Source organism: Camellia sinensis, chromosome 11, assembly GCF_055761805.1.
Source record: "Camellia sinensis isolate YWXY chromosome 11, ASM5576180v1, whole genome shotgun sequence".
Taxonomy (NCBI): domain Eukaryota; kingdom Viridiplantae; phylum Streptophyta; class Magnoliopsida; order Ericales; family Theaceae; genus Camellia; species Camellia sinensis.
The window spans coordinates 98860815-98884668 of NC_138971.1; the positions used below are offsets into that span (position 1 = coordinate 98860815).

Sequence of the window (23854 nt, forward strand, 5' to 3'; positions counted from 1 at the left end):
TCCATACCTTTTTATTTTGGTGACTCAAGCCTTATCTTTGGGTTTAGATGTTCTTGCGTCCCAGGGTGTTTGTACGGGGATGTCTATTTGTCGTAATGCACAGGTTATTTCTCATCTCCTTTCTGCAGATGTTTGTTTATTTTTCAAGGAGTTGGAATTAGTTAGCAACGTTTTGGTGTTTGAAATGGTTTCTGCAAGCCTTCTATCACCAATGGAGTCTTCAGATTAATTTTCATAAATCTGATCTCTTCGTTAGTCCTAATATGAGTCCAGCTCATTGAGTTTTTCTTAGCGAGTGTCTTGGGGTTGAACTAGTTCATAGACCTGGGTTATATTTGCGAGCGGTTCTGGGTGCTAGTTCTCATAAGGCAGATTTGTTTAGTCATATGAATAGATTTTCTGCTAAGCTGTTGGGATGGAAACATAGTCCTCTGTCATTTGCCGGAAGATGTGTCCTGGTTAGACACTCTCTTTTGTCAATTCCTTCTTATCTGTTATCTGTGTTTACGGCTCTGGTGTATTTCATCCATCAAATTCGCAGTATTATGGGGAGTTTTCTGTGGAAACATTCAGGTGAAAAGGGGATAGTTTGGGAAAGCTGGGACAGTTTGTACCAGTGTTGTGAAAAGCGCGCCTAGGCGCAAGGCGAGGCGAGGCGCACTGTCTGTGCTTGAACGGGTCCCAGGCGAGGCGCTTTGAGTTAGGCGTGCGCCTTAGCCGCGACTTGAACTAGGCGAGAGAGGCGCAAGGCTCACGCCTAGGCACGATTGATTGTTTAAGAGATAGATCTGATCTAACGGCTCTAGGGGTGTGTTCGAATGGCACTTAACCACAGAGGATTACAACTCATGTACCATATGAGCCAAATACGACTCAGATGAACCCTAATCTGTGTCGTCTCTTCCTCTCTCTCCTCGCCTTGGACTTCGACTTCGGCTTCGGCTTCGCAGGTATACGACGACTTTTCTGCTTCGATTTTAGTTCTTTTTTTTTTTTTTTGGGCTTCGACTTCTTTAGGTCTGTTCGACTTCGACTCTCTCTCTCCTTCTCCTTCTCCTTCTCATTCTTCTTCTACCTCGACTCTTCTGTTTCTGCTTCGACTTCAGTTCTTTTTTTTTTTTTTTTTGGGCTTCGACTTCTTCAGGTGTGCGCGTGTTCGACTTCGACTCTCTCTCTCTCTCCCCCCCTCTCTCTTCTTCTTCTTCTTTTGGCTTCGAGTGCTCTGTTTTGCTTCTTCTTTTTTTTTTTTTCTTTTTTTTTTTTCAATTATGCCTTCGAGTTGAGTCTCTGAAAAAAAATGTAAGAGAAGAATTTACAAAATTTACAAATAATTAATAAATACACTGAAAAAAAAATACATTGAGTTGGTCTTTTTTTTTTTTCCTCTATCTGTTAGGGAAAAAAAACTACAAATAATTAATTAATACAATGTGCTATTGGTCTTTTTTTTTTCCCTTTATCTGTTAGGGAAAAAAAATTACAAATAATTAATTATTCACAAATAATTAATTAATACAATGTGCTATTGGTCTTTTTTTTCCTTTATCTGTTAGGGAAAAAAAATTAATTATTTTATATTTTGTCTTGAATCTTGATTAATTTTTATTTTTAAAAAAATTGTCTTAGTAGTTAGTACTATGAATGATCAGTCTATGTTAATTTTTCTATTTTTTACCAAGACTGTGCGCCTTACTTCAATAAAGCCCGTGCCTCGCCTTGCGCCTAGGCCCCAAGAGACCTTTAGCGCCTTAGTGCGCCTTGAGCCCTTAAAAACACTGGTTTGTGCTTACCTAAGGCAGTAGCTAGTCTTGGATTTCGAGATCCGGGGTTGTTGAATCAATCTCTGCTGGCCAAGGTAGCTTGGAGAATCATTTTGATTCCCCAATCTCTTATAAGTAGACTTTTCATGGCAAAATATTGTTCAAAGGGTGTGTTTCTAGATGCTACACCACACCTAAGTCAGGTTGCTCATGGGCATGGAGTATCCTATGGGAAAGGATCTTCTTAAAAGAGAACTGGGGTGGGTTGTGGGGAATGATGAGAATATTGATCCTTTTGAAGACCAATGGATTCCTACTTTAAAGAATGAGATGGTAGGAAGGGGGATGGGTAAGTTGTTCAGCTCTTTTAAAGTTGCTCATCTTATTAATCAGGATACTAAATCGTGGAGAGAACCATTGATTCGGGCCCCTCTTTCCGGAACATATGGTCACTAATATATTGAATATACATATTCCCCAAATTAGTAAACTTGATCAATGAGTGTGACAGCTGGCCAAGGATGGACAGTATTCAGTTAAGTCGGGTTTTTTCTCAGTTATGAAAGAGTGTCAGACTTTGCATCATCCAGGTAATTGGGATAGTGGTCGGTGTTGGAAGAGGTTGTGGAAATTAAATTTGCCTGCTAAATGGGCATTATTTATTTGGAAGATTTTACATAGAATCCTACTTGTCAAAAATCTTCTTGTCCACTGGGGAATACCATTAGATCTTGGGTGTTCAAGGTGTGGTGTTAAAGAGGAATCATTAGAGCATCCTTGTTTCCAATGTATTTCTCTAAACACATTTGGCGAGGGTCTAGTGTTGGTCTTAATTTTGAGGATGGGGAGGGATGTTTGGTTCATGACTGGATGGGACAATGGTTCCAAAAGGCACCAGATGATGATGATGCAATTCATGAATCTGTTAAGGTTTTGTGGCGTATTTGGCTTCATAGGAATACAGCTACATTTGAGAATGTGGTGGAAGACCATGTTTTGAGATTAATTAGCTCTCTGAATTGGGTACATGATCAGAATAGGATATTAGATATTAATGATTTGTTCACAAATCGTAGTAACATGGGTGTTGCTTCACCTGGTGATTCTTTTGTATTATCTAATTCTGCAAATTGGTGCCCACATCCCTGTTTTGACTGGTTTGTTATCGACGGGGCGTGGAAGGAACTTACGGTCAAGGCGGGTGCAGCTTGGGTTGGAATGGACAATAAAGGAAACTAGTTTGCATGGATGAAATTTTCCTTTGTTGCATCGTCAGCCTTGGTAGCTGAAGCCAGAGCTTGGTAGCTGAAGCTAGAGCTTGCTTAGAAGTAGTAAAGTGGTGTGTGCAGAACAATGTGAAAGCAGCTACCATACCCACCGACTCTTTATTGTTAATCCAGCGGTTGCAAAACGTTAATAAGAAAGAATGGGACCTGACAAACTTTTTGCAAGACTTATGTTATTTTTGTATTATGTTAGATTATGTTTGTATTACTAAGGTCCCTAGACAAAATGTAAAGGTGGCTTATATGTGTTGGCAAAAGCAGCCTCATCAGAAGGCTAAACTGTGTAGTCTTTCTTATATATATGCATACATATATATATATATATGTGTGTGTGTGATTATCTTGGTTTTATTAAAAAGAAAAAAAAGAAAAAAAAAGTTTAAAATACAAAATGTCAACATAATAATGTAAAAGTACATAAGCTGAAATCTAAATTTTGTTCAATAAATTTAACATAAGAGAAATAGATGTTAGTAGTTAAGATGAAAAAGTAATGAAATCTTGAAGATTGGGCATTCAAAACATGTATAGATAAGATTTTTACTTAAAATATGTATGGACATTTAAAAGAGAAAATAGTATTACATACAAAATTTATAAAAAATATTATGTTCAATGATTTAATTATTGAGAATGTATAAACATTTATTTAGGCTTTAGTTTTCTGTTCCAAACATTTTCATATGTTTCCAAATTGTTTTTCCATGGTTCCGAAATGTTTTAGTTTTCTAGCTAAATGAAACAACACACTGAATGAGAAAATAGCATTTTATACAAAAAAAAAAATTAAAAAAATTAAAAAATAGAAGCGTAACCATTGTAGTGACTGTAACTGCGCTGTAGCGGCAATGTAACAGCCGTTACGACCTTTATGTAACGGTAGCGGTTGTTACGATTGTGAATTTTTGTCACACTGCTATAGCCGCCGTAACTGGTGGCGGTAACCATCACACCTGTTACATAATGGTTGCGGCCACTTTTTAAAACCTTGCAGATGACTTAAATCTTAAATTTTTGGGGCTTAGATTTAGTGGAGTAAAGGATAATGAAACTCAAATTTAGTTAGGGAAGCAAAATTTGTAGAGGGTTAATTTATTTATTTATTGAATTCGGGTCTCCTACTGCCGATGATCCAGCACCCTTGAATAGCACGACCTAGACTTTCACAATCCATCACCTTGCACAACCTAGTTCATCCTCCAAAACCAACACTGTGTACTACAGAGAAAAAGAGAGATTCAAGGTAAAGGTAGAAAAAGAAGATGGACGATGTGGGAGGTGACGGCACTGAAGGGTAGTGTCGAATCTAGGGAGTGTGGGAGGTGACGTCGATGAAGGGTAGTGTCGAATCTAGGGAGTTGGGGAGGAGGATCGGTAACAAGGAAGGGGCTAAAAGGGGGGTTGATGAAAGAGAGAAGCGATTGGGGGGGGATTGTGATGGTCGGAGAGGTGGGAGGTGATGAAAATGAAAGGTAGGTGTCAAATCTGGGGAGTGTGGAAGAGCGTTGGGAGGGGGGGCATCGCGATGGTTAGAGGTGGCGACCGTGAGAGGGTGGCAATGTGGAGGTTATTGGTGGGAGCAAGGCTAGATGTTTGTGGTTGAAGATGGCGATCATGGCTGCTAGAGGTGGTGATTGGGGGGTGGGGTAGAGTAGAGTTTTAAAAGGCTTTCTTGTGGCTTGCCTCAATGCTCACCTTGCCTTTGAGACTAAGGTAAAACGTATCAAGGTTTTGATTTTGAAGTATTACTCTCCAAAGAGTTGCGCATCACAGTTTGAGACATGCGACTTAGGTGTGTTTTTTACGTTTTTTTGTGCATAAGCATGTGAAGAGTATTCACATGCAAAGGTTGCTTTGGGTTTTTGTTAAACTTAGTCTATTAGATTATTAACACACACAAAAAATAAAATAAAATAAAATAAAATAAAAATTCATTTTTGCAACTATATTCAATAGGAAAAATTAAGTAAATGGTCAATAAAAAAAAACACAGTTAGTGGTCTAGTGAGAAGCTCAATCACTAAAGTTAAGAATATCAATTTCATTTTTAGTGATGGAAAACTTCCTTCTATGCAGTAAAAGGTTCAACGTCTTAAGGCAAAAAGTATTTACACTTTTATATTTTAATTTTTTTTTTAATTTAAAAATATTTAATTCATTCACTTTATATTAAAATTTAAAATTTGAAATGCTTACGTCTCAATGCCTTGAGACTTACACCTCGCCTCATGAGGGGTGAAATGTCTCGAGGTACGCATTCACCTTTAAAAACTTTAGAGTAGAGTTACAGTTTGTTAAGTTTGGGATGTAAGAATGAGGGTTGTGATTGGTATTATGCTGATTGCGAAAAGATAAAATTAATAATTTAAGTTTTTGTACATTGTGTAAGGAGAAATGGATTGTGATGAGAAATTTTATTGTGTAAGAAGAATTACTAAAAGCATCCCTATGCTATTAATATCGTGTATTTGAAGTTCCAGTTTTAGCCCCCAAAAAGCATCAAGTTGCCCCATCCCACATTGGAGTCCAATGTAGAAAACATTAGGCATTAACATCTCTGGTCTGGCATTGTCGGTTTTCCTTTTTGTTGTTTGTTTTTGTTTGTTGTTTGTTAGTTTTTTATTTTGTTATTTAGTTGGAATGACCCTTGGAGTGTTGTACTGTTATTATTTTTTAATAATATAATATTTCTCATATTTTGAAAGAAAAAAAAAAAATACTCTGATCCGGCCATAGGATATAGATCATAATGGGCCCAAACATCTAGAGGTGGTACTGTGATGCTCCACATGACTTTTGCATGCCATCTGTTTGAAACTGATTTTGCCTTTTCTTCCTTTTATGAAAAAATATATACCCCACATACTGTTTAAACATTGTTGACTCACTTTTCTATTACCTGAGGTAGTGTATAATGGATTTGTAATACAGGCGTTTACACGCAAATCTTAATTTATGAATATATATTTCATTAAATTTTTTTATATTTTCAAATTTTATTAAATTTTTAATAATTTGAATTATCCTTCAAACAATAATTGTTCATCGTTTATGATTATCTATAAAGGAATATGATGATTTGACATTTATTTTGACTTTCATCACTTTAAAACATCAACTTTCAAATTGAAAAAAATAAATAAATTTATGTGCATAAAAAAACTAATATTTTTTTTTTGAAAAAACTGAATTATTTTTTTTATGCAAAATTAAAAAATTTGTGTCTATAAAGGAGTACGATGATGAAACATTGATGTGAAAAATTGGAAAAAAAGAAAAAATTTTAAAAATGAAAAAACTGATAATGTTCTCAGTTTTAAAACTGAAAAAAATTGATAATATTCTCAATTTTATTGGATAGTTAAATCAAATCAATAAGTAGAATGGTAAAAACGTTTAATCTTACGTTCTGTTTTTTTTTTCATCAGTTAGTGAAACAATTGTCTAGAACATTACTATACAAAATTGATAATGCTCTTAGTTTTAAAAATTAAAAAAAAAAATTGATAATATTCTCAGTTTTATTAAATAGAATTTATTAATTTAAAAAATCTTAAATAAGATTTGAGCTACCATAACATTTATAAATAAGATTTTAAACAATTATCTCTACATTTTATAAGTGTATAAGATCCAAGTTGCAATTGCATACTGTTTGTGCCCAAGGCTTTTAGATTCTCAGTGTCAATACAGTTGATTTAAGCCTAGCTAGTAGGATACTAAAAAAGAGATGCAACCAATATCAAACCAGTAACTATGGGAAAACTTGTGAGCTTTATTATAATTATTTAAATTCAATTGGGGTTGAATTATAATAATAAAAAGTTTAAATTTTCCCAGGTCATTATAAATTTGTAGTTATGTTTCTAAAGTATTCAAATCCATATATATTTGTTCATTCTTTCTAAGGACATGTAGAAGAAAATTATGGTTTTGGAATGTTTTGACAGAAGTAAGCTTAACCAATTGTCGAAGTCATTAAAAAGAATTTTATCATTCTGTTTGGTTTCAGTTTTTAGAATTCACTTTTTTAAAAAATTTATTTTTTTGTTTTCAATGATTTTTTTAATATTTTAAGCAATTTGTTTTAATTTTTAGACACACGTAACATATATACGCTTAAAAAGTATAACATTTGTCAAAAAAAAATCTTTAAAAAATCTAGTACATACCAAAAATACAAAAAAAATGAAAATTTAGTTCATTTTTCGTATTTTTGTGTATTTATTAAAATTTTAAAATATATTTTTACAAATATTTTACTATTTAGATACATCTAAGTAAGGTGCATCTAAAAAGTAAAAAATTGCTTGAAATTTTAAAAATATTGACTAAAAACAAAAAAATATATATAAAAAAAATAAAAAATTTAATTTCTAAAAAATTAAATTTAAAAAATTAAAATCAAACACACTGATTATTATTATTTTTCCAGATCTCTTTTGGGTAAAGAAAAATGTTAGTGGTCAATGGTGCTTTATTATCATTGTACATTGGATCAAGTAACAAAACTTACTAACTTGTAATCGATGTCATTTTATGAGATACTATGTTATTTTTCAACTCCATTATGTTAGTATTTGATAAAATTAAAAATTAAAATTGAATTTTTTTAATTTAAAAAAGAGTAAATTGGTGATAAATCCAAATTAAGAAGGATTTAAAATATTAGGTTCAGTATATATTTTTGTTAGTGAAAAATCTACTCTTTATGAAATAGTTTGGTGAATGGTATCATGACATGCTCACGTTGAGGGGCATGAGAATTCAAAAGATGAAGGAAAACAACCTCTATTAGGGGCAAATCATGAAGATAACTGTGTTTTCGAAGTGGTTGAGTTTAGTCAAAGATTTTGGGTATGTGGTATGACTTCGGGTCAAGGTGCCATGTGGCATGATAATGTTGGCCAAGGTTGTGGCATTGGTCAAATTTCAGCACACACAGGAGGCTATTGCTGTGATGTAACAAAACGGTTGTACGGGTATGCTCCAATAACAAACTACAGCAACCCAGCACCGAACACAACTTAAGACTTGATACATTAGAGACAATTTAGCAATAATCAGGTTCACTAAACGCTTGATTGAAGTGCTTAAAATTATTACCCACAAGCACACATTTAATATTACAGAGAGGGAGAAGGGTGGGAAGAGAGTTTTATTCATCTTGCCTATTTCGCTATGGCATCGACGAAATGAGCAATGTTGCATTTCCACTTTGATACAACGTACGTGTAAGGAAGCTCAAAATCTTACGCCTTTCCGACTATTTCTTCCATCCGAAAGGTTGAACATGCTTCGGCCATATGTGGTTTTCATCATATTTAGGAGGAGGGGAAATTGTAAGAAAGCAAACAAGGTCACTAGTAAGGACATTATGACCACTGGAATAGGAATCCAATGTTGGAATTCTATGAAAAACATGAAATATTGGGCAAAACCAAAAGCTATAATAGTGGATGTTATAGAGACAAACAGGGAAATCAGGCCAATTATTAATCTATTGGGCAGGGAATATAGAAAATCAATTGCTGCATAGCGTGTAGTGAAGATGGATAAAAAGATTAAGAATGTGGAGATGGCCGAGTATAGTGCGGCTGCATTTGATATGGCAAATAATTTGAAGCTCTTTCGGCCATTTAAGTGTGGGTGGCCTGTATCATTGTCTCCCCCCGGCACTTGAATGGCTGCCGAAAATGCTATTGTGCCAATGATTGTCGTTGAAACAGTGCATGCACTTGCCAGGCTTACAATCCATTGCTCTTCAGATTGGATCATACGACGATGGTCCTCATCAAATACCATCAAAGGTGTCTTTCCATCATGGTTCATTGTTGTTGTTGCCTGCACCGGCACAAGCTTTTCTACTTCCTACGCCATCAAGTTAGTTTGGAACGAGAAAGCAAGTTTATGGTGCATCCCAATAAATAATAATTATGCATGCACAGAAAAGTATCATTAAAAAGTGCACAAAAAATGTTCAGATTTATTCAAAGCACTTGTATATATAAAAAATGTTCAGATTTATTCAAAGCACTTGTATATATAAAAAATGTTCAGATTTATTCAAAGCACTTGTATATATACTTTCCTATGCATGTAACATTATTGGGTACTGAAAGGTAAAATAGTTGACGAAATTCTATAAAAGAAAATGACACATAATAATAAAACAGAATAATTGCATGCTTCTATGATTCATACAAATTTTGTTCGGCATCTTTTATTTTTCTGAAAATCAATAATTTATTATTTGTTATGTCTTGAGCTTCCCTATAGTTTTTTCCCTATTTTGTCATTTTCTTTTGTAAAATAGTAGAGATAAATAACAACTATTGTTTGTAGGGAATTCAAAAAAAAAAAAAAATCAAGATGTAATATAAACTCGAGAACTTTTTGCCTGTATACAAAACAAATGTATTACCTTGTACCATTGCAATTCACGCTGCATTTGTAAAACTGCACCAGAAGCAACTTCAAGTTGTGGTTGATATGGCATTCGTCCAACCAAGTGCAAGATATTGTTGCCTCCATTGTCTACTTTCAACAATAACTTTTTACGCACTCCCATTTGTTGAATAATAAAATTGAAAACATGTTCACAACGGTACATAACTGCAAGATGGAGAGCAGAATGCCCCTCTTCATCTACATAAGAAATTGCATCTGGAAATACCACTAAGATCTCTTCTACTATTTCTTGAATCCCATTTTTTGCTCCTAATAGAAAGGCCTTTTTAAGGATTGATGAATGTTCTGGACTACCCTGAAGTCCCCAGCAAAACATTCTCACAAACAATTTTGTGCGATCATGCATTGATTTTATCTCTTGAATGTGCTTGACATATGGCACTACAATTAGAATGAAGTCAAGAATGAAGTAAGTTTATAATCAAGTTGTGTGCAGTTAGTTGCAAGTAGCTACTGCAGAATTTCAACTATCTTTTGAACCATTTTTTGAGTATTAGTTGCTTGTAATTTACGTCGAATTGTGAAAGAAAGCAATCCAAACCAGTTAAGAACTAATAATTAACTTTCACTGAGAAAAAAAAAAAAAAAAAATCCAAACTAGTTAAGAATTAGAGGACAGTGCCGAACCTGTTAAGAATTAGAGGACAGTGCCAAGGTGATAGTTGGGGTTCATACTAATTGTACATAATACAACTCTCAGCAAGGGTACATGAAAATTCAATTGAATAATGATGGTTTTCCATCTTAAATTGTTATGCCCTCTGTTTTTGTGTTCTTTGTTCTTTGTTTTTGGTTTTGTTATCATTCTTAAAAATATGTGCTTTATGTCACTTTGGTTCTCTAAGTTATATTTTTTTTTCAATTTTGTCTTTAAACTTTCGTATTTGAGTTAAATTGGTCTAATTTCAATTGTGTCATCTAAATTGCATATATAGTTCCCAAAACATCTGTTTTGTGTTACTTTAAAATTTTAATTTTTTCAATTTCTTCCTATTCCCATTTTGTGTCATTCAATTTCTTCCCAAAATATCCGTATTTGAGTTAAATTGATCACCAGCTTGTTGGTCACCCATTCCAGTCTGCTTTTTTAAGGGTTTGCGATTGATATATAGGCTCATAAGGCAAGGCTGGAATGACTTTTTAGCTTCGTTTATTAAATGGGTTGGACTTAGGAATGCTACTAGCATTAATATATATATATATATAGGACAGTTTTATAATACATACCCTTTTTTGGAGTGTGTATTATATGTTTCAATTATGATGTTTGTGATATTTGGTTATGACATTGTGGTTTTATTTACAACTTGGTTATGATTCGGTTATGACTCATTGTGGTGTTAGTTATGATTCATTTTAATATTGGTTACGACATATTATTATTATTTTGGTTGTAATCCAAAAGGTCTTCAGCTATAGCTTATATTAATATTGTTTTTGGTTACAACTCATTATATATATATATATATATTTTATAGTTATGCCTCAAAAGAATTTAGTTATGATATTTGTGATAATTAACACTACAAATGTCCTAACTTATATATGATATACAATCTTTTTGAGGATATGTATTATAATTTCTAGCATGAGCCAGTATATACATGCATATAATTTACTTAGTTTTTATTTATTTTTATATAGAAAAGATTTACTTAAGATGGAAAACATATCTAACTTAGTCTCTAGTTAAAATGTAATGACTAAATATTTTGTGTCAACTCAATTACAAATTATTAATTTTAATTTTATAATATATTTTTTATTTAATAAATGGTTTTCTTTGATGAAATTGGGATTGTAATACCATGTTAGGGACGGGTTTGAGAGAGATTTTTATGTATAGGGTCGATCTTGGGCAAGAGATATTTTTGTATTTCTTAACCTAGGCTCAGCCCTAATCCGACGCAACTTGATATTTGTCCACCCCTGTAATATGCTTAGTCTTCTTCCGTCATTGTTTAGGAATCAAAGTCACTTAACACACTTTATGAATGGTATATTTTATTATCATTTTGTTACAATTTTGACAGTACATTAGAAATTGGATCAATTTGACACATTGAAAAGTGACATAAAATTCATACTTCAGAGATTATAAGTCTTTTTATATTTGGCTCTGTTTGGTGAAATTTTTTTTAAGTTAAAAGTTGATAATCAGAAAGTAGAATCTAAAAACATCTCTTTTTCAGCTTCTAAATAATCAGTTTTTTTTATTTTGTTTTATTTATTTCTACCTAATAAGTTATAAGTAGAAACTATATCAAACAGTTCGACACAGGCTTTTAAATTAAAATAAATTATAATCACATCCTAAAAAGTGTACCAAACAGCCCTTTTTAAGTCCGCAATGGTCTAATTCTTATACAATAGTATGGATCAAACCATAGTCTCATTTAGTCTTTTCTAATATTTGGATTAGAACTTATTTACCTATAGTCGGCTAACGCATGATTTAGTGACACCCAGTTGGTTGGGCTTCTTGTGTGCCTGTTATTGTGTGTTGTTGACTTTCTCACATAGTTGACTTTTATTTTAATGTAATTATCTATCTTCTACCAATAATTCCCAAATTATGAGTTTTATTGCATTTTAATTGCTAATCTTTTGATTTTGTCAATTTTGATCCCCCATTTGTGAGTTAAATAGTCCTTGCCACTCACGCTATCTAAAATAGTTAAATGGGAAGTGAGGTATTATTTAGACTTTATTAAAAAAGGGACAAATTATACTACTAATTCTTATATTTTGATTTTTGTATCATTTTGGTTCTTATAGTTTCAATTAATTCAACTTTGACTTTGAATTAATGACTTTGTTTTAATTTGAACTAATTGATTACAATTGTTAACAAGTTTTTTTTTTTTTTTAATGAAAAACTCACTCAACAGCGGCATGTATCAAACTTTTAAACACAAAATTGTAAAGTTGGTTAATTGATGAGTTAACATGAACTAATTCAATGATTGTTTTATGTCAAAAGTTCTAACAATATTATCAATTGGACTAAATTGACACAATTTAAAATTACCAAAATTAATCAAATTGAAAGTCTAAATAACAAAATGACACATGGGACAAATATAAGATGAGAGGGTAATTTCTGTAGCACAAATTGGGCCGAGCTAGGTGGAAGTGGGCTTAAGACTTGGCCGCATTAGTGAATTGAGCTATGCTTCAAATAGAGCTTGGTTTGGGCTGCACGAAGGTCAAATCGGTCAAAGAAGTTTGACCGAATAGGTAAACACTAATGTTCTTAGACCGAGCTACTTTCTAATGGCGGTCAAAGGTTTGACTGAGCTATATGGGAAGATGGTCAAATGTAATTGGTAGTAAAGCTTTGATTGGGCTAGGAGAAAGGCCATGCAACGTTAAGCATGGTGGTGCGTCGTGCTAGGCTTGCACGGCGCTGCGTGTTACACGGTTAAATCAGAGACGGACAGAGCAAGGTAGTTCGGCTGCTTGGCTGGAAACCGTGTAAAGAGTTGTGCCATCTCAATTGGCTTGCAGTGAGGAAGGTGTTAAAGGATGATCATTATCCTTTAAGAATGTGATTCCTAGGAGGACTCTACAAAGGAGAGTTAGAATCCTATTAGGATTGTGCCATGCAAAACTTACAAAAGCTCAAACCAAACCCTAATTCCAGGTATTGCAATTATTATTCCCGAATTTACAAAGCTTTTGTCTCATTCTTAGTCTATTTACTGACTTAAGCATGTGAGGGGTTTCTGGTATACACTCGTCGACTAGCTGATGTTTGTGATTTCAGGTCTTACGACGACGTTTGAAGGAACGCAAGTTTGATCAACATGATTATACAAGCGACAATTATTTCGTGCTCGCACATAGGGATTATCGATATAGTTTACCTTAAAAAAAATCTAACCAAATTAAAGGGAAATTTATGCAAATAGTCCTTGTAGTTTACACGATGTGTCAATTTGGTCCCTATAGTTTCAATTTACTCGATTTTGCCCCTTAATTTAACTGATTGTGTCATTTTAGTCCAATAAATAACGGTTGTTAAGTTAATTTAACGGAAAGTCAAACAATGTGTCAATTTGGTCCCTGTATTTTCCACAATATATCAATTTAGTCCCTGACAAAATCGAGAAAATTGAACTTACAGAAACCAAATTGACACATCGTGTAAAGTATAGGGACCAAATTGACATATTGTTTGACCTTCCGTTAAATTAACTTAACAAGCGTTATTTGTTAGACTAAAATGACACAATCTGTTAAATTAAGGGGCAAAATCGAGTAAATTGAAACTATAGGGACCAAATTGACACATCGTGTAAACTACAGGGACTATTTACATAATTTACCCCAAATTAAAAGATTGAAAATCAAAGGGGAAAATTTAACAGAGCGCACACTATGCTTGTGTTTATAATCGTTTTGGTTAGGGAGCAAAATACAATCAAGTATATATTGAGAATCATGTCTGTTTTTAATCATTTTTAGTTTTGTTGAAGTTTTATGCGAAATTTTGAAAATATTCTAGCTCCAGTTAATTAATGTGGACAGAGTAAATTGTGGGGGATCATTAAAAATCACATTTTACACTTTAGGCACCAAATTGACAAACCTAAAAAACTAAAGGATAGGAAACAATTTTTTTTTTTTTTTCCGGTGAATATAGGAAACAATTTTAGTTCCTAAAGTATGTGTTATTTTTTATTTTAGTCTCTTAAGTTTTATTTTTATTTTTTAATTTTTTCTCTCGAAATTGTCAATTTAAGTCAATTTGGTTTTAAGTCTAACGTCCGTCTACATTGATAACAAAAACGTAGATAAAAGATAATTTTGATCCCTACAATATGCGTTTCTTATCATTTTATTCTCTCAAACTTCAAATTTTGTCATTTAGGTCACAAAGTTATCAATTTGAGTCAATTTGATTCTAGCTCAAATTGACAACGTTCAGAATTAAAATGAAAAAATTTAGAACTTCAGAACCTAAAATGACAAGAAATTCATATTTTAAGAATCAAAATTATCTTTTATCCAAGGATTACATATTTTTTCCGTTATTAACGTCAACGGACGTTAGAGAGATAACTAAAATTGACAATTTTAAGAACTAAAATGATAAAATTCAAACTTAAAAGATTAAAATGACAAAAAAACACATACTTTAAAAGGCTAAAATTTTTATTCAAAATTAAAACTAAAGGTGTTTGGTTTTTTTTATTATTTATTAAACAGTTAAAGGTGTGTAGTTTGAGAACCAGGTTGATTAACTATTATATTTCACTGAATCAAGTTAGTGAGTAGAGCTTTATATATACTTGCAAGACTGATAAGTAAAAGCAGAGAAGAAGATAAGCAATTCTGACAAACCAGATAAGTAGTCTTTTCTAAAAAGTCGAATTTGTGAACTTTGAATTGGCTTCTTCGTGTCCTCGCAAGCATTCGGTGAACGTTTGAAGACAAAAGGACCCTTTTGAACCGGAACAACTGAAAAATATATAATTCCACATGTGAACACCACTTTCCATGTAGAAATTTAGGTAAATTACACTATTAATCTCTCTAGTTTGAGTAAATTACATTATTAATCTTTCTAGTTTGAGTGAAATTTCACTTTGCTCCTCGTAATTTCAATTTGAACCTTATACTTTTAATTTTGTTACAATATGATTCTTTCGTTGGTTACTGTTAGAATTTTGAACGGAAAAAGAGCACATACAAAACTAGAAAGACCAATTGAAATTCAAAAGAAATTACAAAGGTCACTGGGGTAGTGAATAAATTATGCCAATGGTTCCTATAGTTTGTTTTGAATTTTACTTTGATGCCTCTAGTTTGGCATATAGTTTCATTTATTTATTTATTATTTTTTTTTCCGCTCAAAATGTCAACCGCATATGATAGATATATGACATTGCAATAAAATTAAAAATATGAGATTCAAATCATAAGGACTAAAACTGTAATGATTAAAGTCATACTTCTGTTAGACTACATGAGCTAATAATATAATTTATTCTAAGATTTATTTGCTTTATCAAAATAAACAGATGTGCCATTTCATTAAATTAAGAGTAATATGATTGTGGGTAATTTAGCATGGGATTATATCAGAATCTAGAGGTTATTTTTACTCTTTTTTTTTTTCCTTTGATTTTTCCTTTTTTGTTACCAAAAAAAAAAATAAAAAATCTCCAGTGGATGGTTTGTTGAGATAGCTCTTTGCCTCAAGAAGAACGGACACTTACATGGAGTTGAGGCATTTCGTGGTGGGCACCCACATTTTGTGGATACTCTTAAAAGCGTGCCACACACTTTTTTAATTAAAATTTTGAATTCATAATATCGGACAATTTTTAACATCTCGTGGGCATTTTGAAAACATATCTTAAATCTTCTGTACATAACCTATTCGATGATTATCTTCATAATAATAATATTTTATATTCTTTGAAATGCAACTTGTACACTCTAAGGTATGGTTTGGGAAGTGGGTTGGCTTTTTGATTTTTTTTTTTATTATTTTAGTCTGGGGCTAAAAAGCTTGGTTTAAGAAGAGTTTTTGACTTTTTTAATTTTTTTGTAAGAGAAATAATATAATGATTATGGGTTAAATGTGATGTTTTGTCTTATTAGGTTAAAAAGTTTATTTTGTTTTTTGTGACTATTTTAACAAAAAAAACGTGACTTTTTTCTTCCCAAACCATGCCTATATATATTTTAAAATATTTATGAGATAAATATATTATGTATATTTTAATATTCTATAATTACTTCACATTCTTTAAATCAATTGCAGATGTTAGCCATCATGCTGTTGTTAAAATTTGGCATGATAAGTACAAAATGCTCCAGTAGTGCTATCAATTGTGCCAAATTTGAAATGATAGAAGTAGTTTGCCAAATTTTAGCATGATGAATGACTATTAATTTTATTAAATTTACCATATTGCCCCCCAAAATGCCACGTCATAGAGCCAAAGGGTGTTTTTCCAATGGTAACCAGAGTCCTTCCAATGACATTTGGTGGAGCTTGTAAACCTTCCATGACAATATCATGTGGTCCAACGGTCCAAATATTCACCATGAGTAGCACCGATTGACCTCGTGGCAGCCAATACTCCAAAATGATCACGTTATGGATATTAGCATCCAGCGGTAGGCCCCCACGAGCCTAGCCACATTTTTTTTATACCATTTTACATTGGGTAAATTATGTCTTTTTATTTTAACTCTTATATCATTTTAGTTCCGGTAATTTAATTAATTTAATTTGAATTTGAATTTATAATTTTATCTAAATTTGAACCAATTAACAATAACTCTTATAATTTCTTTTTATTTGTAAAAAATACGCATATAAGTGGCACGTGTCATATTTTTAAGAGTAAAATTTTAACTCAACTCAGTATGTTAATCAATTCGGTGATTATTTTTCATCAAATACACTAATGACATTATCAACTGGATTAAATTGACACAGAATCTAACATTAATGATCCAAATTGAGCCAATAGAAAATATAGAAATTAAAATGACATAAGGTATAAAACATATGGACCACAGGTATAATTTGCCCTTACATTTATCATTTCTTTTTTTACCACATTATTAGTATAATAGCTCTTATCACTCATACAAGTTTATCTCTAATGAGGTGCTAACAGATGAAATAATAAATATAATATGGCATAAAATTTAGTAAGGGGAACATTACTCTTGAACTACACAAGAGTTAAATAGATTTTGTTTTTGTTTTTGTTTTTCTGTGTGAAGATAAATAAACTAATAAATGTGAAAAAGACAGCATAAAAATCATGAGAAAGGGAAATAGCCAGGAGACTTACAATAATAGATAAAACGCTTCCAGATGTTTAATTTTGTTCCGCTAGGAAAAGCGGACGGCATTTGGGCTAGTATTTCCAAATGAAAGACATCCTGCCACTGGGAGAATGCTAATCTAGGGTTGCTTGCAAGTAAATACATAGCCAAATCTGAAGCATTAATGGCATAAATCAAAAAAAATGATGATTATATGTAAACACTTAAATTGAAATATCTATTATTAGACTTGGAAGACAATTATTATTTTATCTTTTTGAATAATCAACCATGTAATGAGAACAAGCAATTAAACTTGTATTATTGTGTTTGATGCAGCTTAAGTTAACCAGCTTATAGCTTAAATCAAGCTATTTCTCAGCTTATCTCAAAAGCTGGTCAGGAGGTGTTTAAATTTTTGACTTAAGCACGAAGCTGGTGTGGGGTGGCCAAAATTACTTAAATGCCCTTGTCAATATCCAAATATTAATATTAATATTAATTAAAAAATAAAAAATTGTATATTTCTGAAGAAAAAGAAAAAAATCAATATTAATTGAAAAATAAATATTAATTGGTATTAATTATTAATAAATTCATATTGTATATTTTTATATAAATTAAAAAATAAAAAATTGTATATTTCTGAAGAAAAGAAAAAAAATCAATATTAATTAAAAAAATCAATATTAATTGGTATTAATTATTAATAAATTAATATTGTAATGAATTAATTATTAATTGATACTAATAAAAATTAAATATTAATATTAATTTATACTAATTAATAATTTTAATATTAATTGAGACTAATTAAGTCATTAATTGATACTAATTAATAATTTTAGTATTAATTGATACTAATTAAGCAATTAATTGATACTAATTAATTTATAATGGAAAATAATTGTGACAATAATAATTCCATTACATTTTTAGCAAATGTATCAATTTTTATATTAATTGATACTAATTAATACTACTTATAATAACTTTTATTAATTAAATATATATACATATATATATTTTTAAATTAAAATTGAAAAAAAAATGACAAAATAATAATTTTTATATCATATAAGGGCAGAAATGACAATTATACAGTAAAAAGCTATTTTACAGCTTATTAACCAAATATTACTTTGCTGTTTAAATCCATAATCTCACAGCTGCACCAAACAAGATAACGGCTTATGTTCACAGCTATAAATCATAATCTGTTAAGTTATAATCTATAATCACTTTTCCACAACTCTACCAAACGGGGCTTATATATCTCTCTATCTCATATGCAAGCTCACATCACCAATTTATTTTGATTAAGTTTTATACTTACCAATTTATGTGGATTAAGTTTTATTCGTGAATCAATTTAGGCTAGCTCAGTTGGCCACTCCTACACACTTCCCCTTCGAAGACTAGGATCCTTAGCACTAATTACAAAGATTGATAATTTCTCACTTATTATGGGGCTTTGGTATGTTATTTACTTCTTTTCCATTATGAAACTCTTTCTTAGGTCGGTTAGACTTTTCTATATTGTATATTGTATACTTCTACTAATTGAAAAAAATATAAATAAATAAATAAAATAATCATTTCTTAGTTTGATTGGGCTTCTCTATATTATAAATATTCATATTGACTGAAAAAAAAAAAAAAACTTCTTGTTTGGTTTCCAAACTGAAATACAATTATTTATTTATTTTTTAAAAATTTTTAGATGCACCTAATTTATAATTAAAGGCTAATATTGAAATGACTCTCCTTCTCTCTAGAACTCCAACCCTAAGGATTGCCATAACCTAAACATTTCGGTTTTTGTTATTAACAATATAAAACCCTAGTATTTAACTCATGCATACATCGGAACTTAAAAATATAAATTTTAGCTTGATTTATGTTTATTTTAGATTTTTTTTTTTAATTCATGTTATATTATAAATGACTTGAAGGTAATGTAGTTACTACTTTCAACTTTTATTTTATGTACAGTCATATTATTTCAAAAATATATTAGATTTTACAATTAAAAACAATATTTAAGCATATTAATTATATCATGTAATGAAAATTAAGTATGGAAATTTTTTAGCATTGAGTACATACTAATCTTTTAAAAGCTTGAATATTTCAATGCAAATTTATTAGTTGAATTTAAGGCAAAATCTTACACAATCCAGCATATCCAGCATTTTAGAAGAAGGCAAAATCTTACACAATCCAGCAATCTAACGCAATATGTGTTTTAGAACAGGTTAATTTTACACTTATTCATATATTTGTTTCTTTTTATTATTGGGGATTGATACAAATATTTGTATTTAAAAGAATGTTTAATAAAGACTTAAGGCTTGGCTTGGTTTGGTTTGGTTTGATCTTTAGTCTCGAGTATCTACATGTCCAAACATCTACATGTCCAAACATATGTATGCTAACGTATTTGTAAATAATAATATACGTTTGTGATGTTAAATATATGTTCATATGTATAAATGTATCATAACTTTTATTCACACATTTGCTCTTAAATCATTGTTCAATTTATTTTGGTTAATTGATTGATCCTTCATACATTACTATTTTTTTTTTTTTGATCAGCAAAGAAAAATTTCATTTAACAGCATGAAATTAAAAGTACAGGAAGATGACATGCATCGAGAGAGATTCAGAAAGTACAAAATACCCCTACTACTGCTACTCGCATCCATACAACCAACTCCTTAGCCTCTCGATTTTTTTCTTAAAATAAATACATAAAAAAAAGTTAAGAAGGACTTAACTAGAAAATAAAGACATGAATCCCCACATAATCAACCCACCAAAACACCCAAAACAAACTAAACTCAACTAACTAGCCCAACTCCCAAGCTGCCGAACCACCCAAACTAAAGACAAATCACCACCCACTCTGCCAAGACCACACCTCTGAAGCTGCCCACGCCTGTTGCCCACGCCCCACACCTATGCTGCCCGCACCACCCTATGCTGCAGCCCACGCCTACTGCTCACGCCACCCCTAAGTAGCTGCCAACTCCCAACTCCCAAAGCCCACACCACCAGAGCTGCTGCTTGACCGGCCAACAACACCTAAGCTGCTAATCCACAGTCATCACCGGCAAACTCCCCTGCTGGACCTTGACATTGCAGCTCCAACATTGCAGCTCCAACATTGCCGATCATCACCCACATGCAACTCCAAACATTGCAGATCAACACCCACATTAACTCCCAACATTATCTCACCCACAGAACATCTCCCAACCGTTCTTCTTACTCACTGCCAAACCGCTAGGACACCAACCACTGGGAATTCGAACACCGACCAACTAGCAGAACATCTTCCTTCTCCAGTTCTTCTCCTAACACCCCTCAAACTCTCCCACGAAAAGGAGCGCTCGAATGAAAACCAGACAGAGATGGATCAACTCCGACACCCAAGTTTCCGCTCAACCAAGCATCGAATCTTCTCCAAAAATCTGAACCAGAGTTCACCCCTCAAGCTCCAACTTGCAAGAGAGCGCTCGAGTGAAGTTCCTGGACGTCCCCTACTGAAAACACCACACCAATACCCCCAAAAGATCAGCTAAAACGGCCCGGAAGCACCAACAAAAAACACCGCAGCACACCAAACACTCACCGCAGCACACCAAACACTCCTAGATGGGAAAATAATGGGGGACTCAAGTTTATTAACGGGAAGACAACAAACAAACACAGAGAAAGCTAGCCCAGCCGACCGCCATAGCCGAAGGCGGCGGCCGGCCGGCCCAAAGAGAGGCCCGGGGAGGAGTTTGTTCTTAAAATCCTCATTAACTACATTGATTTTAAGTTAATCTTGTCTCCAAATGTTTATCATTCAAAATATATCACTCAAAATCTCAAATCCGAAAATTACATCTCGCCTCTTAAAGTTTAAAATTTCATAACAAATTATCCATTTTATTAAAAAATATCAAATCAATTAACAATTTTTAGTGATATTAGAAATATATTTCAATTAATAATTCAAATAGTTTTATTATTGTATAAGAGACTAGTTAGGAATTGAGATATTTATAATTTTTCAAATTACAATAGACAATTCGTATTAAACAAAATTCAAGAGGTGTATTTATAATTTACTGTTAATTTTGAAATTAATTTTAAGTTATTTGTTTAGCCTGTGCATAACGACGTATGCTAACATATATATACACACTAGCGATTTGCGAACGCCAAGAAAATTTGAAAACTTAGGTATATGACATAATATAGGTGTATGCCATAACAATAGTAGTGGTAGTAGTACCAACTAGGCTTAACCTAGTTGGCTACTCTGCCTTCCTTAAGGCTTAGTCCTAATGAGGTTATGGGTTCAATTTTTTTTAGGAGGTTGAATTAAGAGAGTGTAAACACTTAAGTGCTTTGCCAAGGGTGGAGAGATTTTCTCCCATAAGTGCTAACAACTAACATTTGCCGATCACCAAAAAAAAAAAAAAAGAAAAGAAAGTAGTGGTAGTAGTAGAACTTACCGAAGAACCTGGCAGTTATTTCAAGATGCATAAGCATATCCAACTCCGATTCCGATAACTGTATGTTGTGCACCTCACCTACTCTCAGAAAATAAAACAGAATCTCCCTCTGACCATAGGCAGCGGCCAAGTGAAGCGGTAAATACCCATCCAAATTACGAATGTACAGCAAGCTTCTGTTTCTTCCCACTAGTAACTCAGCAGCCTTTAAATGACCAACAATTGCAGCTTCATGAAGTGCAGTATTCCCCTCTTTGTTCACTCTTCTCAAATCCACCCTTCCAAACTCCACTTGATTCGTTATGAATTCTATTTTCTGCCCCGACATAATCCCTACCATCAGCGCTGTATCGGAGCTTTCTGTGATGCTATTTGTCACTGCTTCTGGATGTGACCTGTAAAAGCTTTCCGTGCTCTCCCAATCACCTTCCAGTATCGCTCGGTGCAGTGGCCCGTATTGGCTAAAATCGGCTTTTTGATTTTTTCAAGTTAAAACACACGTACACAAAAATGAGATTTAATTAAAAGTGGTTAGGAATGAATGAAAAATTAAAACATTGTCAACTTACGATGAGTTCCATACGATGCGGGATTGAAATCACTAGTAAAGAACCTTGTGTAGTTGCCGGAGATTGCTTTCATTTTATTTTTTTTTAAACTCCTCCTATACTCGAATGTATTATTGCTATTGCTAATGCTACCTCGATTTTATTTATTTATTTTTAATCTGTTTAGAGATCGCTCACTGTCATCTTATTTATGCTCTTAGTTTCACCTTCGAGTCTGATTATTTTTTAAGCCTTCTATATATATATTTTTTAATTTGACTTTTTAAATTTTTGATTATTTTAATCTTATTAATTTTTTTTTGTTTTTTGTTTTTGATGAACTTTTGACTTTTTTTTTAATATAATTTTTGTAAGAGAAAAAGTAAAATGATTATGATTTGAATGTACCATTTTATTTTATTGACTTTTTAATCCTATTTAATCTTTTAGTGAACTAAGGAATTATTTGAGATGATTTAAATAAGTATACTTTTTGACTTTTTATGAAAAGATGCGCAAAAAATTCGAAAAGATGTACAAAAAAATAGAAATGATATGACCTAAATAAATACACTTGTTTAATTTATACTAAATAGTAATTAAATTAATTTCAATCATCTTGTCAAATGGGACCTAAGTGAACTTAATGAAAATTAGCCATTTAACCGCACACCAAAAATGAAATAAAATAAAATTATCCCCTCCAAAACGAAATTCTACACCACACAAGTATATTGAAAAATATACAAGACCCGACTCTTCAAGTCCAAGTGCTGCTTCATACGTGGGCAGCCTACGTAAAGCACTTTTCTTTCTTTAAAACTGGAAATTCTTTCTTTTATAAATAGACATTTTGCGCCATTCGAACGGTCAATGCAAGGAAGGTTCTATACTATATATATATATATATATATATATATATATATATATATATATATATATATTTTTACGCTAAAAAATATTTTATTTATAAAAATAATAAGAAAGTTATATCAATAAAGAAGTTAAATGTATAAGTATTATAAAAAAGTAAAATGATCTCAATTAAGTTAGTATTGTATAGCGAGTCCAATCATTTGGTAATATACAACATGTTAGTGAGAAACCAAGTAAAATAAATAAATAAATAAAAAAAAAGCACCAAACAAAACAAACACCCCTCTGCTGACAGATCCAGGATTTTTATTCTTAAGGGGCAAATATATATATATATATATCAATTTAAAAAAAATTATCTAATTTTTTTTATTTTTTATTTTTTTATACCATATCAATTTCTACCATAACAAAAATTTAATAATATATTCTTTATAAACATATTTGAGTGTAAAAGTTTGAACATGTAATTGAAAATATTCTATTGTCTGTGTTAGCTTATAAAAGAAAAAACATTCATTGTTACATGTTTCTATTTACTAAAAGGTAGACATTTATAATTGTTCTTAACACTTTTTCATGATATAGAAAACATCTAC

General features: G+C 31.8%; 1 protein-coding gene across 2 annotated transcripts; it reads right to left on the bottom strand.

Annotated features, from left to right (window-relative positions):
• Positions 1-8064: 8064 nt before the first annotated feature.
• On the bottom strand, positions 8065-22690 carry LOC114291663 (uncharacterized). Of its 2 annotated transcripts, XM_082894381.1 has the most exons (6): positions 22401-22690; positions 21832-22302; positions 17344-17490; positions 14867-14983; positions 9471-9898; positions 8065-8917 (listed from the first exon to the last, which is right to left on the bottom strand). In XM_082894381.1, exons 1-6 carry the CDS (start codon positions 22471-22473, stop codon positions 8291-8293), a joined length of 1863 nt encoding a protein of 620 aa, XP_082750507.1. In that variant the 5' UTR covers positions 22474-22690; the 3' UTR covers positions 8065-8290. The 2 variants fall into 2 exon arrangements, with proteins under 2 accessions (XP_082750507.1, XP_082750508.1); XM_082894382.1 differs by lacking the exon at positions 14867-14983 and having other exon boundaries at positions 22401-22599.
• Positions 22691-23854: the final 1164 nt, after the last annotated feature.